Source organism: Apteryx mantelli, chromosome Z (genome assembly GCF_036417845.1).
Source record: "Apteryx mantelli isolate bAptMan1 chromosome Z, bAptMan1.hap1, whole genome shotgun sequence".
NCBI lineage: Eukaryota > Metazoa > Chordata > Aves > Apterygiformes > Apterygidae > Apteryx > Apteryx mantelli.
This window is the reverse complement of record NC_090020.1, coordinates 48,627,297-48,643,133: the sequence shown is the minus strand read 5'-3', so window position 1 is coordinate 48,643,133 and position 15,837 is coordinate 48,627,297. Positions and strand designations below refer to the sequence as shown.

The 15,837-nt window shown below is 36.6% G+C and overlaps 1 protein-coding gene across 5 annotated transcripts in view; it reads left to right on the top strand.

Moving 5' to 3' along the window:
* PAM (peptidylglycine alpha-amidating monooxygenase) overlaps window positions 1–15,837 on the top strand; it is a 148,252-nt gene that overhangs the window by 122,232 nt on the left and 10,183 nt on the right. For 3 of the 5 annotated variants that reach the window (XM_067316621.1, XM_067316622.1, XM_067316625.1), the window contains 6 exons: window positions 66–371; window positions 5,393–5,522; window positions 11,243–11,359; window positions 11,932–12,004; window positions 12,535–12,742; window positions 13,452–13,652. In XM_067316621.1, the coding sequence (XP_067172722.1) occupies window positions 66–371; window positions 5,393–5,522; window positions 11,243–11,359; window positions 11,932–12,004; window positions 12,535–12,742; window positions 13,452–13,652 (1,035 nt within the window). The remainder of the gene's footprint in view (window positions 1–65; window positions 372–5,392; window positions 5,523–11,242; window positions 11,360–11,931; window positions 12,005–12,534; window positions 12,743–13,451; window positions 13,653–15,837) is intronic. The other 2 variants (XM_067316624.1, XM_067316626.1) reach the window with 2 other exon arrangements.

The window sequence follows — 15,837 nt, the reverse complement described above, 5'->3', positions numbered from 1 at the left end:
CTGTTATAATTGTTTTTTGGTTTTTTTCCCCTCCTCTCCTCTCCTCTTTTCTCTTTTCTGTGCAGGTGATTTCTATTCACTCCTTTCCAAGCTGCTAGGAGAAAGGGAAGATGTTGTTCATGTGCATAAGTATAACCCTACAGAAAAGGCAGAATCAGATCTTGTAGCTGAGATTGCTAATGTAGTCCAAAAGAAGGATCTTGCCAGAGAGGTCACAAATCATGATGAGAGGGACAATGCTATTCTTGTCAGAGACAGAATTCACAAGTTTCACAGACTAGAATCTACCTTGAGGCCACCAGAGAGCAGACATTTCTCTTTACAACAACCCAAACATGGTGAGGGAAGCTGGGAAAAAGAGCATACAGGAGGTGGGTTAGGAGTTAATTTGAAATAATGAAATTCAATGTAAGAGCTGTGATCCACATTAGCAAAATCTGAAGGGAATATCAATTGATATTTGAAAGTGTTTTACCTGAGTCTTCCTAATTAAGAAAATGATCTCCCTCTATTTTGGAGGTATTTTAGTGGGAGTATTTTATCCCCCTTTATGAAGAAAGAATGTATACAGATGGGAAAATCCCAGTACTTCTTGGAATGTGGAGTATTTTTCCACTCTCAAGACTTCTGCTTAACAATTTGATACCAATTATTCTCAAACCAGGTGAACAAAGAAGGATATAGTTGTCACAGAAAGGGAGGCGTTTTCTTAATATAACTAACTACTGTGAAATGGCTCACTGGGATAACCTTTATATTTTATAAGTTGTTTTCTGATGACTTGGTTTGTCAGATAACAGATTTTATAAAATTTATATTCTTTAAACCTATAGGCTGTTTTTCTCTCATTTAGGAAGAGTGGTAGTTAATACTGAACTATTCTTCAGAAATAATATTTTGTTCATATTGGCTAGCCTAATATTCCAGGACTGGCTGTTTTATTATACCAGGATTATAATTCGTTCCCTTCAGGTTTCTATGACAGCAAAAACCATGAAAGTAGTATATTTGTTTTTCTCGCTTTTTGCTCTTTGTGATATTGATTGTACTTAGTCTTCCTTGCTAATGTGGAAAGCCAGATAATACAGCATGTGACGAGTATCTCATAAAAGAAACTGTTCTGCATGCATGGCAGTCATCAGTATGTGTGAGCTGTAGCAGCACACGCTTGCTTTTATGTTGATGTTTCCAAGTGCTGTACAAAAGTATACATCATTCATCATCCATTTGATTTTTATTTCAGTTCCAAATATTAACCTGTAGTGTTCCTGCTTACACGAGATTCTGTTATAGTGTTCAAATATAGCAAAATTCTGGGTTTGTATTTAATAAAAGACCCAAGATGAGGCCTTTCCAATGTTACGTTATGCTAGCTGGTTTAAATGAGAGCCTGCCAAGTGATTGGCATAGAGGCAAAAAACAAGTGGGAAGCTGTCGTGTGCCTGACGTAAGTGTAAATCATAAATAACTCCATGAGCGACTGGCATTACTCAAAGGCTTGGAAGAGTAATGTGGATGGTATTTCTGCAACACCAGTTTCTTAAGTTCAGCCTGAAAAATGCGATGCAGAGAGAGGGGAAAAAAGTTAGAAGCTGCCTTTCTGTTCTTACTCATGGAGAGGAATGAGTGCCAGTGAACTGAATAAATGGCTTAGCTGGCACACAGTGTGGCCCAAATCCTGCCTGTAGAAAAGAGCAGTTTACTGTGTTACTCTAGTAGTGATATTTTCTTTTTTTGGAAAATGACTGGGAGGGGAAGGCTGATAAAAGTGCATCATTTGAAAGATTATTTGAATTGCAGCAAAAAACAAAACTGAAATGATCTGAAATATTTAGCAGTGAAAACTTTATTTTTGTTTCTTAATTTTTGTAATGTTGCTAACATTACAGAAATTCAAAACTGCAGAAGCAGCTGGCACCATCTTTTGGCAAAAGGATTACTACAGCAATAAAAAAAATCCTTAAGCACATGTTTAGTTTCTGTTTTGGGAGGTATTTACATATTAGAAGAACAGAACTTTGCTTCTCTAACAGATCCTTCTCCTTCAGTGGAGGGATTGGAATTTAAAGTTGTTTTAACTTGTTTTAAAAAAAATCACACCCTCTCATGAAGACTGTATGTGCGATCTTTGCTATATTAAATTCATAGGCTAGATACAAGTTCCTGTTGTCAAGAACTTAAAAGATTTCTAAGTATCTTTGAAGACCAGATCCTAGCTTCTGTTAAGGTATAGCATTCATTTCATTTAACTGTTTAAAAATTACCAGAATTGAAGTAGTTTAGTTTTGTAAATATCCCAGTTTTTCTCATGTAACTAGCCTGAAATAACAAGCGACCAATATATTAAATAAGGTTTATAATGTTATGTTTATAACCTTATACTCCTGCTCTCACTGCAGCATTATTATATTATGGCTCAGTGACTGGCCGCTCACCAGTTGTTAGGTTGTTCAACATTGGTGCAATTGATGGAATTATACCTTTTAATTACAGCAAGCAGTGTGATTTTTCCAATTTTTAAAACTCCTTTGTGCAGTGCTTACTTACATTTGTCAAGATTTAAATGACTATTCTGACGGGAGCGAAAAAATACTACATGGATAAAGTTTGTAAAGTCAAGAGCTAACAAGAGCTTCCAGGGATTTATGGACAGTAAGTTGTAATTTTACCAGTAAATAGAGGTTTTATTCTTTTGCTTGTAGAGAGATTAGAGGCTGATTTGCATGTTCTAAATCTGTGTCGTTTTATTGAATCAAAGGAATTAGTTTAAACTGCAAGACAGAAAACCTGGTTCTTGGTTTAGAAATCTCATTAACAACAAAACCAGTGATTTAAAGAAAAAAGAACGGTAATTGCAAATCATTTTAATGGGAAAAATATTTCTATTTAGTTCCATGTGTAACTGTTTCATGGTCTACTCAGCTTTATAGGGAATTAATTATCAATCTTAGATTTATGATGTCTGAATTTAATAACTAAGGTTTTTTTAAATAGCAAATTCCCCTAAGTTGCACCTGTATGGAAGGACTTTCAGTATGAGAATTGCAAAGGGAAAAGAAAAGATAACAATAATGAACCAATCTTGAAAAAATGAGAAAATACAAAAGTCATAATAGGGTTGGGATTTTTGTGACAGTATTGTATTTAATCTATCAGAAATATTTGCCTCCCTTAAATGTAAGTATAAGAATTTTGCATTTTGTTATGTATATCTTCTGGGAAACTGAATTTTACAAAGGCCAAAATTTTGGCTTTCTATGTTTAGCCTTTTAATTTTTTTTTCTTTTATTGGTAAAGGTTCAAAGGCTGAGGAGCAGTGTAACATAAATGTACAGAAGTTTTATGCAGGGTAGCTTAGACTGATTTTGGATGAGCAACTACCAAGCAGACACTAAACTTCATCCTTTTTTTCCTTTCAAAAGTCATACTGTCTGTGAATGCACCTGGTATTGCACCTGCCATTACCAGTTGAACTGTACAGAAGTACTGTAGCTCTTAGGAAGATGTATGATTTTTTTTCATAATGATTCTTCTAGCTTGGAACTTTTGTTTTGTTAAAATCACTACACAGAGTTTCTTCTGGGTGTTTCTGAGAATTGCCTTGGATTCACTACAGATGCTGATTTTAGGCTAATTGTTAGCTAAGAAGTTTCTCTAGCACCTGCTCTAGCTATGGTATCTGAAACTACACGAGTGAAATATATCTTCTAGTCCATGGTAGGTTTTCAGCACTGCTGTTGTCTTTCCCCATGCAGATTGTGAGCAGTTGCTTTCCCCCGATCCCATCCTTGCTGCAGTCCTCAGCTTGCATCTCTCCCAAGTAAAATGGAACTGGGGGAATGGTTATCGCAGCGGTCGGATTGCACGGTGTCATCTGCAGCTTTGAGTGATCTTTTAAAAATGCCAGAGCAAGCCACTCCCACCTCCTCCAAGCAGCATGTTAAGCAGTCTGTTTGGGTGAAGTGGCCAAAACTTTGCAACTTTTTCAAGTTCTAGCCTTCTCTGTATGAACCTTTAATCATTTTGCGTGAACACTAGATAAACCACTTGGAGAGAAAGGAAGCCGCCTTTTGTCCTGTGCCTTCACCAGGCCTTCCTTCCTCACTTCCCAGCTCCGTTCTTCCTTTCTCCCTCAAAATTACTAGTAAACATTTGAAAGACTACAGGGAAGGTTCATAATAATAATAGTAATAGCCATCAGCACTTTAGCTTTCTACAATACTTTATACTGTAGCCTTGGGAGAAGCAGATTTTTGAGTTGTCTCTCCAGAATTACAAATTTCTCCTTTCACTTACCATCACTATTAAGCACTGGACCTTATTTTTTTCCTTCTGGGGAGAGATCAGGGGAAAAAATGCCTGTTTTTCCTATTCAAATAAAGAGGTAAAAGACATACTGAGCCCCTGTGGAAGAAGCAGAAAGGTTTGCAGGGGTTTTTTTCCTCTCATTTTCTTTTCTCCTCTCGTCAAGGAGCATTAAGATTTAAGGACTCTACATACAAGAAGTATCCACCTTTTAATTGTGGTTCGCTTGCTAAATACTGTGCTTTTGATATGTAGTGTAAAAAATCAGATGTGTATTCAAAAACTACTTAATATTTGTTCTTAAAAATAGTGTGCTGAGACATAAACAATGGCAGATATTCTACCCTTCTTGATCTCTTCTTTAGACATCTATTTCCTATTTATATATATAATATTATTTGGCTTAGGATATGAACACTTGCTAGAGCTAATGGATGTGTTTGCTGTAAGAAATGTCATAGCCAAAATTCACAGAATTACTATCTTACTTGTTTCTCATCACTATTTTTAAATTTTTTTTTGCTTTCCTGTGTTTTTTTCTTCTTTGTGTTAAAAGCTTTAAAAAAAAAAAGGGGGGGGGGGAGTCCTGAATCAACCCCTTCTAATATTTAGGGGCTTCAGTGATTCCTAGTTTGTTATAATTTTTTTTTTTCATAAAACACTGATAGATTAATAATAGAAATATCTAAATTTGCCTGCTGATTTTGAATGGTAATTGTATGTTTCTGCAATCTTTCAATATAGAAAGTATTCACACAGCTCCTAAGGCATCTAGAATCTGTGCACCTGTATGCTGATAAGATGGAGAAAAGAACAGAGTCAAAAGTGGTTTTGAAGTTTGTCACCCTGTACATATCGGGATGCCAGTGCTTGTGCATGAGATATGCTTTATTATGATAAAATAATGCTTGGAATTAAATTGCAATGCATTGATATGAATACTGCATGTAAGAAAATGTCCATACGGTCCCAACAATCTTTGCACCAAAAGCCAGTTAACCAATTTTATGTTTTTATGTAAATAAAGTACATGAATATATCCTTTTTTTTTTCTTTTTCTTTTTTTCTTTCTTTCTTTCTTTGATAGATTTCCACATAGAAGAGGTTGTGGACTGGCCTGGGTTCGACCTCAAGCTAGGCCAAGTTTCTGGGTTGGCCCTGGACCCTGAAAATAACCTTGTTATCTTCCACAGAGGTGATCACGTTTGGGATGAAAAGTGAGTAGATATTTTGTGGAGTGGCATGTTAGAAGATCAGATTGGTGTATGCTGTTTGTGTATCTTCTTGAAGAAAAGAATATACAGATTGCATTTCCTTCTCCATTTAAGTTGAGATTTATCTGCACTGTGGCTGAAAGTGCCTTCGGGAGACTTATAATGGAAGGGGTGACTGGCAGTTTCAAGACTGTGGGGTTGCTACTGCTTTAGACAGTAAGAATGCGTCTCCAGAGAAAACATAGTACCTTAGGGCCCAAAACTGTAAAAACACGTCAACGTGATCTTCACCTACATTAATTATCCCTGCTTCTCCATATCTTTCAGCAGGACTAATTAGCCTAGGAGAATGATGGTTTAGTATAGTATACTACTTTAAGGACCCGAGCTTGTGATATGCAAAGCTAGCTCCAGTAGAGTTTCCTTTTTCTTGTGTTTATGTCTGCTGAACAAAATTGGGGAGTTACAGAGCACTTGCTCGAAAAAGGTTTTGATCTACTCAGTTGATGAGTCAACATTCAGTATCTCAGAAAAAGTCTAGACATTATAATGGCGATTTCTCTAGTGTTTATAAAATAATATACCCAAAGGTATATTATTTTAAGAACAGAAGATTCCAAACAAGTATGATTTATATAGTGCCCTCATATCTGTGAACTTTAAAACAGTATGTCTTACTTTTAGATGGACGTTTTGGAAAAAAAAATGCCATGAAATTGTAACAGAACACTGAGAGGGAATAGTCTTAGCTTATAATAGAATATTATATGGTCCCCTTCTTAAATGTGCTTTCTTTTTAATCTTCTTACTTATCTACTTATCTTATTTTTTTTATCTTAATTCATTTAATTCATAAAATAACTTCTGGAAAATAGGGCAGTTTTCTCAAATTTATAATGAAAAATGATGCTGAGTACTGTTTTATGTTTGGTTTTTTTGTTTTTGTTTGGTCGGGTTTGGGGGGGCTGATAAATAACATAATGCAGGAGATAAGGCAGTCGTTTATGTCTCTTGTGCATTATATCAGCAATCTCTCCAGCTCAAGTGTATATAAATATAGACTGTACAATTTTGAAAGGATGACGCATATTGCAATTTGTATTACTCAGACTTCAGGTAAAAGCTGATGTTGATTTGGTTCCTCTCATCCTCCTACGCATGAACATAAGTGCTGTTCTTTGTGTCATTGAAGAAAGAACTGAATCAAAAATGTTTCAAAATAGACTGGCAGTTGTGTTCATTTCTCACTTCTAAAATGTGTATTTTGGGAGTCTGGCGATAGAGATATACCTACAAGCCCAGAGCACAAAACTGGGATTTGAGACCAAGCAGTGTGTGGAGAACCTGTGGAGTTTAAAAACAAACAAAAAACAACCCCCTTCCGCCCTCCAAACCTTCTAAACAGTTGGAGTGCATTTATTAGTAAATTATTTTTGCCATATGTAATGCAGGCTGACCCCATGTGAGGCGCACAGCTGAAACTATTAGAAGTGGGAAGGAAGGAGGCTGAGTGAGGAGACTTGCTTTGGGGAAAGGAGTCAGCGTCAGAAAGCAAGATCAAAAAACAATTTTATTTAAATGAAGGCGTGATCTGTTTAAGAAGCTTCTTTCTCTCAATTGTGAGTTATCCTGAGTACTATCTGAAATGGTATTGTTATTTTGCTATAACCGTATGGGTGGATTTAGCATATATTAATCTGTACATCAACTCTGTGTTGAAGCTTGCAATATTTGCCATGATGCAGTGATTGAAGTTGGAAGAAAGTGAAACTGTCTGACTTTGTAAATATGATCTGAAACATTCAGACCCAGATATGTAACCAAGATAGAGAAGGAACTGTTGTTATCTGAAGTAAATATCAGTTATGTGCCTTCCATAAAGATATCTATATGTGAAACCCTGATTCTTCTCAGACAGGTTTCATTCCACAAGTCTTACCTTCTTCCCCTACCCCTTGTGAAGCACAGTTGATAAATATACGGGAAAGCTACTGCTGGGAAGAACTTTTAGATCAGATAGGCTATATTAATGGCCTATAGAAATTTTAGAGTAATGTGGCTTTAAAACAATGTATTTGGTGAACATGGTTGTGCTTAAGCCATGTTGCTCATCTTCCAGATCTTGTGGCACAAAGAAGATGCCTCTTTTTGTGTGCTCAGGCAGCAAGCCTTCCCTTTTTATTTTCAGCTATGACATGGGTGTATGAAACAGGCTAGAGACCTTTCATGGGCTATGCTGAAAAGGAAGGAGTATCTCTGTTCGTGTTTTTCAGTAAAAAGGAATAAGAAATGGTTATTTGAGGGGTGATTATTGTTGTTTCTTTGGGGGAGGGATAGGAAGATATCAGCCTTGTAAGTTAATGTTTATTATTAGCTTGCAAATACACAATTAATCGAGTATATAATATTCCTTAGCAAATCATAGATGTGATGAATCTAGCCCCAAGGCCCAGAATTTTTCTCTGTTTCAGTGCTTCACCAATATAGTATAGAAATAAGTAAACAAATTTTCTGTGCTATTAGACACTGCAGAACTGTTGCCAATGCATTATTAATACATGCTATAAAAGCTGGATCCTTATTCAACTAAATGTAGCTGAGTGAATGGCCTGTGCTGTTTTATAACGCAACTTTAGTCTGCTGTAGAATGCAAAAACAGTTATACAATGTCAGACCTATAATATAGTAGTAGCTCTTCAATGGCTTTAACATTCCTCCTGTGAATGATTTTTAAAGAAAAAAAAATTTTCATTTTAAATGAGTCATGTTCTTTTACCGCACAGTCTCCTCAGTTACTGAATAGTCTTTTGTGCTGTATGCAGCGCATGCTATTCAAAATGAAAAAATTAGAACTATTCAGCCAGTTGAGCAATGAATTAGTTGAAAGTTCTTCTGGATTTTGTGATGAAAAATGTATGTTATTTATGCAATCTATAAAAGACACAATAAAAAATATAAACTGCATTCCTGGAAGTCTGCTATTGCATTCTTAACAAGCAATGGCTAGACAGGATAATTTAGACTGAGCCCGGTGCCACAACAATGATGGATATCAATCAAGAGCAGAGCTCAGAGCTGTGCTTTCCAGGGTTATGAGATCAGGTGGTCTGTCTAAATTTAATATATAGCGCATAAAGGTTTTGTATTGTGGTAAGCCACCAGCTGAGAAGGTAGAAAAATAACAAGGGAAATATACAGAGGTTTGAAATGAGAAGTAGTAACATGTGCAGCATATTTTAGATGCACTTTGATTTCAAACTGCAAAACCTTTTAGAAAATCATGCTAAGAGCAGAACTATATGGCATGTAATAGTGAGCTGTTCAACTTTTATTTACTTTTTTTTTTAAACTAGCAGTAGTCAGCACAGTTTGTGTCCTCCTTTATCAGTTGAAATAGAGGAACACTGATTACATTGGAAATTGGTCTCAAACCCTAGGAAGGAAAGAGTGACTGTGATTCTGTAGCACACTATGCTTAAGAAAGGAATCATGCTACGCCTGGACAAGGAGATTTCACAGGGAGAAGATGTATGAGAGACCTCTCCCATAACTTCATTCAAAACTCGCTAGACCTTTTCTGAAAATACTACACAATCTCATATTTATACTGAAAGCACTCAGTTCCCAGAAAAGGTAGGTGGTGGTTAACAGGGAATGCTTCAAACACAGACAGGACTGTTATTAAGAACCAAAATCGTAACGGGGAAAGATGACAAAGTTTTTAATCTGCTTAGCTAGTCGCTTCTCCAGAGAGCTACCATCTTGTTTTCTGGGGGTCTTGTCCAGTACCTCTCAGTCAGTAAGATTCTGTTCTGTGATTAGCTGTGCTGATTAATAATAATATGTAGCTTGCACAACACTTGAGGCTAGAAAGGATGAATTTTCTCTCAGTTTTGTCTTAAATGACTCCATTAATGTGGGATAGACCAAAACATTTTAGCAAAGATAAATCAGGTGTGCAAAAGTATCTGTCATGCTGCTGTGGAAAGCAGAAAATCATCTGTGAGTTGGAGGAAAATTCTTGGCCCCAAATCTAGTTCTTTGCAAGCATACATTAAGTTACAGCATCAGCTAAGCATCTTAGGAAATTCTGTACTGCTGCCAAACATTAGTATAGTCTGTCCAGTGCTGGTTCTCCAGTTGTGACCATCCACTCCTAGAATAAGTCCTTAAGAGTATTAGACCCCTGCATCCCTGCCATTTACTGAAATCGAGCATGGAATTGGGGGGGGGGGGGGGGGATGTGTTTTTTAATAAAGCTATTTAAAACCAAGAGACCTTGTCATAGGCAATTACTCTCAATAATGATAAAGAATGAAACAACTGCAGAACTGTGGTCAAATAAGCAATTTAACATCACTAGGCCAATGTGAGCCAGCACTATTTACCCTGCATCTCCTTATAGGATTAGGACAAATGATTCTGAGGAGGACTTAGCAGAGAGTTTAAGTAGCTTTCACCTTGTGCATAACCATTTACAGGAAAAAGGATTTATCGATTTCAATCAGAAATTAAGTAAGTAGCAGCAGATAATTACTGTACATAATGGTAATGTCTAAATATTGCTTTTTAATTGTAGTCTGTGCAGAAACTTAAACATGTCATATATTTTGCTGATTATATTTGAAGCCAGAATTGCTTTTCCACATTGAAAGTTCTCAACACAAGAATATTTAATGTTATGGAGAGGTTAGGCTGCTAGGAGTGTACAATATAAAGTTTTAAAAGCTTTATTCATAGCTTTCACTGTTACAAGAAGTATATTCTTGTTTACCAACTTGCATCAATCATAGTTGGATTTCTCTTACAGGATTAAGAAATAGCTTGAAAAATTGAGGGTGGAAGAGGGGGGGAGCATGTCATGTATTTAGACATTTTAGTCCACAGTCAACCATTTTCTAACATTTAGAATTAATTTTGTTCAAAATGTGTTTACATGTGCTATATTTACTTTCAGTGAATGCTGAACGCATATTTCAACAGGTTAGAATAATAGCCAACTTTCTTGTAGGATACAGATGACTGAGTTTTTTATTCCTTTTTAGGTATATGATAATTTTATGTCAGGTAGATGTCTTCTGGAAAGTTAAGAAAACCTAGCTCTTAACTTCTGAAATAAATGCTAAAGTGTTTAATTAAATATTGTTTTTTTATATCTTTTAATGTACATTTTAAATTGGGTGGGGAGTTGTAGGGGAAAGAAATACACATCATATCCTATAGTCTCCCCAAGTGTACTCTGGAAAGGATAAGAACCTTAGGACCTTAATGTTACTGTAGGAAGCTCTGGCAAAATACTGAACTTTGTGTCCCCCTCCCCCCCCCCTTTTTAAACAACAAACCCAAAACCTCAGATAATACTAAGTCTACCAATTCATATTGATAATTATTCCTTGACGATTACCTATGTTTTTAGTTAGGCTACGTTGTTTCGTGGATTCAAGGATTTTTTTGTTTGATTACTTTAATAAGAGAAAACTTAGGTTTGTCTCAATTGCTGCTGTGTTAATTTGGTGCTCCTTTGCTTCAGGAGTCATAACCTCAGTAGAAAGATTTGACATCCAACAATGATCACACAAAAGTATATAATAATGTTTGTTTAAAAATATATATATATATCCGCACACACTGGAATAAGTCTACAAAACTCAAGTCTAAGCTGTGTGTGTGTTCATCAGTGGAACATGCTAACACTTGCTTTGTATTACAATATTTTTGTGTAGCTCTTTTGACAGCAAATTTGTTTATCAACAACGAGGAGTTGGACCAATTGAGCAGAACACCATTCTGGTGCTGAATCCAAGTAATGCTCAACTGCTTCATTCCATGGGCAAAAATCTGTAAGTTAATTGCTGTTATTAGTAGAACTTAAATAAATAAATACATACATTATGTATATGTGTGTATATATATATATTTTTTTTAGATATATATATAAATATTATTATTCTCCCCCCTGGAGAGTCCCCAAACCCTTTCTCGTTTGTAAGTTACACTGCATGATTGTAGCCTCTGAGTTTATTCAATCAAAAAAAAAAAAACAAAAAACAATGACTGACTAATAAAACTCATTTGGCATCCTCACCACCTCTGCTTTCTAGCAATTCATATAATTTCATCTATTAGCCAGATTAACAGAAACACAGAGCTGACAAGTGTTGTATATTGTCCCTAAAGATACCAAATGTTAGCCCCCGTGAGGTACCAGAGATGGAGGGAATTCCAGGGCTGAGACTCCTGTTGAGAAAATTCTATTTTATAGAGGTGTCTTCTTCATTAAATGCTACATGTTGTTAGCATGTAGAGCATTAGGTGATCTGTAGATTAATAAGTGAAATCCTGAAAACCCTCCTTTAAATCATTCTTCCTGAAACATGTTTTTAACTTGATCCCTCTATATTTGTGTTTGCAGATTTTATTTACCACACGGTTTGAGTATAGACAAAAATGGTAACTACTGGGTCACTGATGTAGCTCTCCATCAGGTATGTTTTTGAAGTTTCAATGCCAAGACCTTAGAACTTTTGCCAAAGATAATTTTTACATTTATCTAGAGATTTGATATCAGTTATTTAGCGAGGGCTGTTAAGATGCACATTAAGAATATGCCTGAACAAATTGCCCCTCATGGCCCTAGTGGAATATAGGTGTGTGGAGCAATTTGTTACGTGGACATACAGCAGTAAAGTTGCTCTTTTAAAACAATGTTTCCTCTGTAAAAGAACAGATTATTCTGCTACAGCTGTGCTTGGCAATGCCTGTGTTCTCATTCCCTGGCTGTGAAGCTAAGCCATTTACTGTAATCACAGGAAATTTTTATTTTATGCAGAAATTTCCCAGAATTGACACTATTATAAAGTTGATAGTAGATTTCATAGTCAATATATTAAGGTCATGTTTGGTATACAAATTTATTTTATGCAAAATAATAGATATGTTTTCCATAAACAATCATCCCCTTGTGTATCATCTTCCACAATTGAAACCTCTTATCTTTTCCCATTGACTAAAAAAGGTCTTCAAATTGGGAGCAGATGATAAAGAACCATTACTGATCTTAGGAATGGCTCTGCAACCGGGCAGTGACAAAAATCACTTCTGTCAACCAACTGATGTGGCTGTGGATCCAATCACTGGCAGTATTTATGTATCTGATGGCTACTGTAACAGTCGAATTGTTCAGTTCTCTCCGAATGGATTGTACATCAAGCAGTGGGGAGAAGGTACAGTTAGAGCTCTTGGTACTTGACTGGTACTGCTGGTGTCATGAACTCGTGTTATCATGAACCACGAGATTGTTGATATTATTATTACCCTTATTTGTATCTATTGCAGTAATGTCTTCAAGGCCCTGACTGAATTTTGGCCTTGTATCTGCATTCAAATTCTCTCGCTTCCAGTTATACAGATAGACATAGTGGGTATTTTTTATCTTCCCTAAAAATAATTTTTAAACAGTTTGTTAGCATGCTTTTAGCACAAGTATTGGCATGTCCTAGCTTATCAATAAAATGTTTTGACTTTCAGAAAAACTTTTGTTTTCTTTAAAATTGGATAAAATAGTTTAAGGGGTTTTTTTGTTTGTTTGTTTGGTTGGTTGGTTGGTTTAAGGCTTATGCCATAATGGCATCCATTTAAAATTTTGTGAATAATTACATTTCTGCCTGACTCAGACTTACGTATCAGGCATTATGCTGCTCCAAGTATTTATAGAGAAATAACTAATGCATAAATTCAGATTTTACAAAGACAACATGGAAGAGTACCATAGTTTACCTAAATGAATAAAACTGTTAAGGGGAAAAAAGCCAACCAAGTGAGTTTATTCTTTTCCCACAGTTATGTTGCATTATGTGGAATATTGCTAATTCTAGTCAGAGATAATAGTTTCAGTGTGTACCTTAACAGAAATCTGCATGTTTTGTATTGCAGAGACTTCTTCAGATGGAGCCAGACCTGGGCAGTTCCATATCCCTCACAGCTTAGCCCTGATCCCTGACTTCAGTCAGCTCTGTGTTGCAGACAGGGAAAATGGTCGAATCCAGTGCTTTAGATTAGAGACTGGGGAATTCATAAGAGAGATCAAGCACAAATCATTTGGAAGAGAGTTGTTTGCTGTTTCATATGTTCCAGGTAATTGCTTTTCATGTTCTTCAGATTTCTAGTACTTGTTTAATGACGGTATATCACAATATACAATGTTATTCCATTAAGAGTGCTATCGTGTCTTACACAAGATATTTATTCCCTTTCAAAGGTGTGCTGATGTAATGGAGAATTTTAGAAATATCTTACTTGGGGGGTGGGGGGAAGCTTAGTGTATAACATCTATGCCTGAGAAATGATTAATTAAACTCCATAAATATGATGTCAACAAGTAGATGATACTGTTTAGTTCTTAGTGATTGCACAGTCAAATAATTAGTTAATAATATTTTAAAATATTCCTTTCAAGCTCCATTAAAGAGAGCAAAATAAAAGGCTTCCAAACCATCAAGGAAAGTATTGAGCTTCTGAAAAGAAAAATCTGAAAGCAAACAGTTTTTTAAAGTTGTGGGGTTTTACTGTCAAAACTGACTAAGAATTATGGTATTAATTTATTAGGTTACACATTTAATACTCAGATGGCGTACATTTCAAGAACTAGACCATAACTCAGGAATGTCAGGGTTCTGACTATGTAGTTGATATCAAGTTTCATATCAGGATTATCTCCGTTGCATCTGTCAGGAACATAAGAAATGCCATACTGGGTCAGACTTTGATACCTGTAGCCCAGTGCTCTGTCTGACAGAGGCAGCAAGAGATGGGGTCTAGGGAGAGTGTGTGAGCCTGGCTGCATCTTGTGGTCCATTCCTCTCCAAGCATCCACACCACTTTATTAGTGGGGTGTTAGGAAGTAGCTCCCCACCTCTTCTTCCTAGTATCGTTTTATAGACCCTTTGTCCATCAGTTTGTCTAATCCCTTTTTGAACTGGCTTATACTGTTTGCCACCTTGACCTCCTGCAGCAACAGACTCCAGAAGTTCACTAACCACTGTACCAAAATGTATTTTTTTAAAGTTGCCTCCCAGTTTCATTGAGTGCCTCTCAGTCCTAGTATTGTGGGATTTGGTGAATAACAGTTCCACATTCCCTGTATCTGCTGCCTCTCATCCAGCCTTCTTAGTCTCTCCTCACAAGCCAATTAATTTTTCCAGCCTTTTGATCATTGTAGTTGCCTTTCTCCTATACCCTCTTTAACTTCAGTAGGTCCTTCTTGAGAGGCAGAGAGCAAAACAGCCTCAGTACTCAAGATGTGGGCATGTTTTTACATAGCAGCAAGATTGTCTCCTCTACTCTCAATTATCTTCCTGATGATGCCCAACATTTTGTTGGAATTTTGGGTGTGGCTGCATGTGGAGCCAAAAATTTCAGAGACCTTTCAGTGAGGACTCCAAGATCTCTCTTCTGAGTTGTAACTGCCAGTTCCAAGTTAAACATCACACAGGCATGATCTAGATTATTTTTCCCCAGAGGCATCACCTTTTGTCTTCACTGAAGCTCTTCTGCCACCTTTTTTCCGACTTACTTTTATAAAGTCTTTCTGGACCTTCTTGCTGTCATCGAGGCTTTTAAGTACTCCACAGAATTCAGTATCTTTTCCCAGACTGGGAGATTTCACTGTTCACCCCATTCTTCTGGTTACTGATGAAGAGTATTGAAAAAAATTGTTTCTGGCACAGATCCCTGGAGGGACCCCACTGTTGGGACTTTATCCTGAGAAGTGACCATTAAATTCTGTCCTTTGCTTCCTGCTCATTAATGGATCTTTTGTCCAACCGTGTGACAACTCGGATTCTTTAATAACCTTTGGTGCACAATCTTGTCAAAGGCTTTTTGGCAATCCAAATATGTCCACTAAACCCCTTTATCAGTGTGTTTATTGACTCCTCTCAGAGGCGAGGCAGAATTTCCCTTTAGAGAAGCCATGCTGACTTGTTCCCAACAGACCACGTTTACCCATGTGCTCAGGAATCTTATTCTTCATTTTGGACTCTACCATCTTACTGGGGATGGAAGCCAGAATCATTGGTCTGTAGCTCCCAGACATCCCTTTCGAGCCCTTTTTGTAGATAGGAGTTACTTTGGCAGCCTGCTACTATTTTGGAATAGTGGCTGTTTGCAGTACTGGGTTACTCAGCTTGGCCTGAGTTCTGTAATTTCACATTTGCATTCCTTCAGGACTCAGATGAACGCCATCCACTCCTGTTGAAATATTAACCTCTAACCTGTCTAATACTTTCTGTATATCTTCCTCAAACTGAGATGGCTCCTC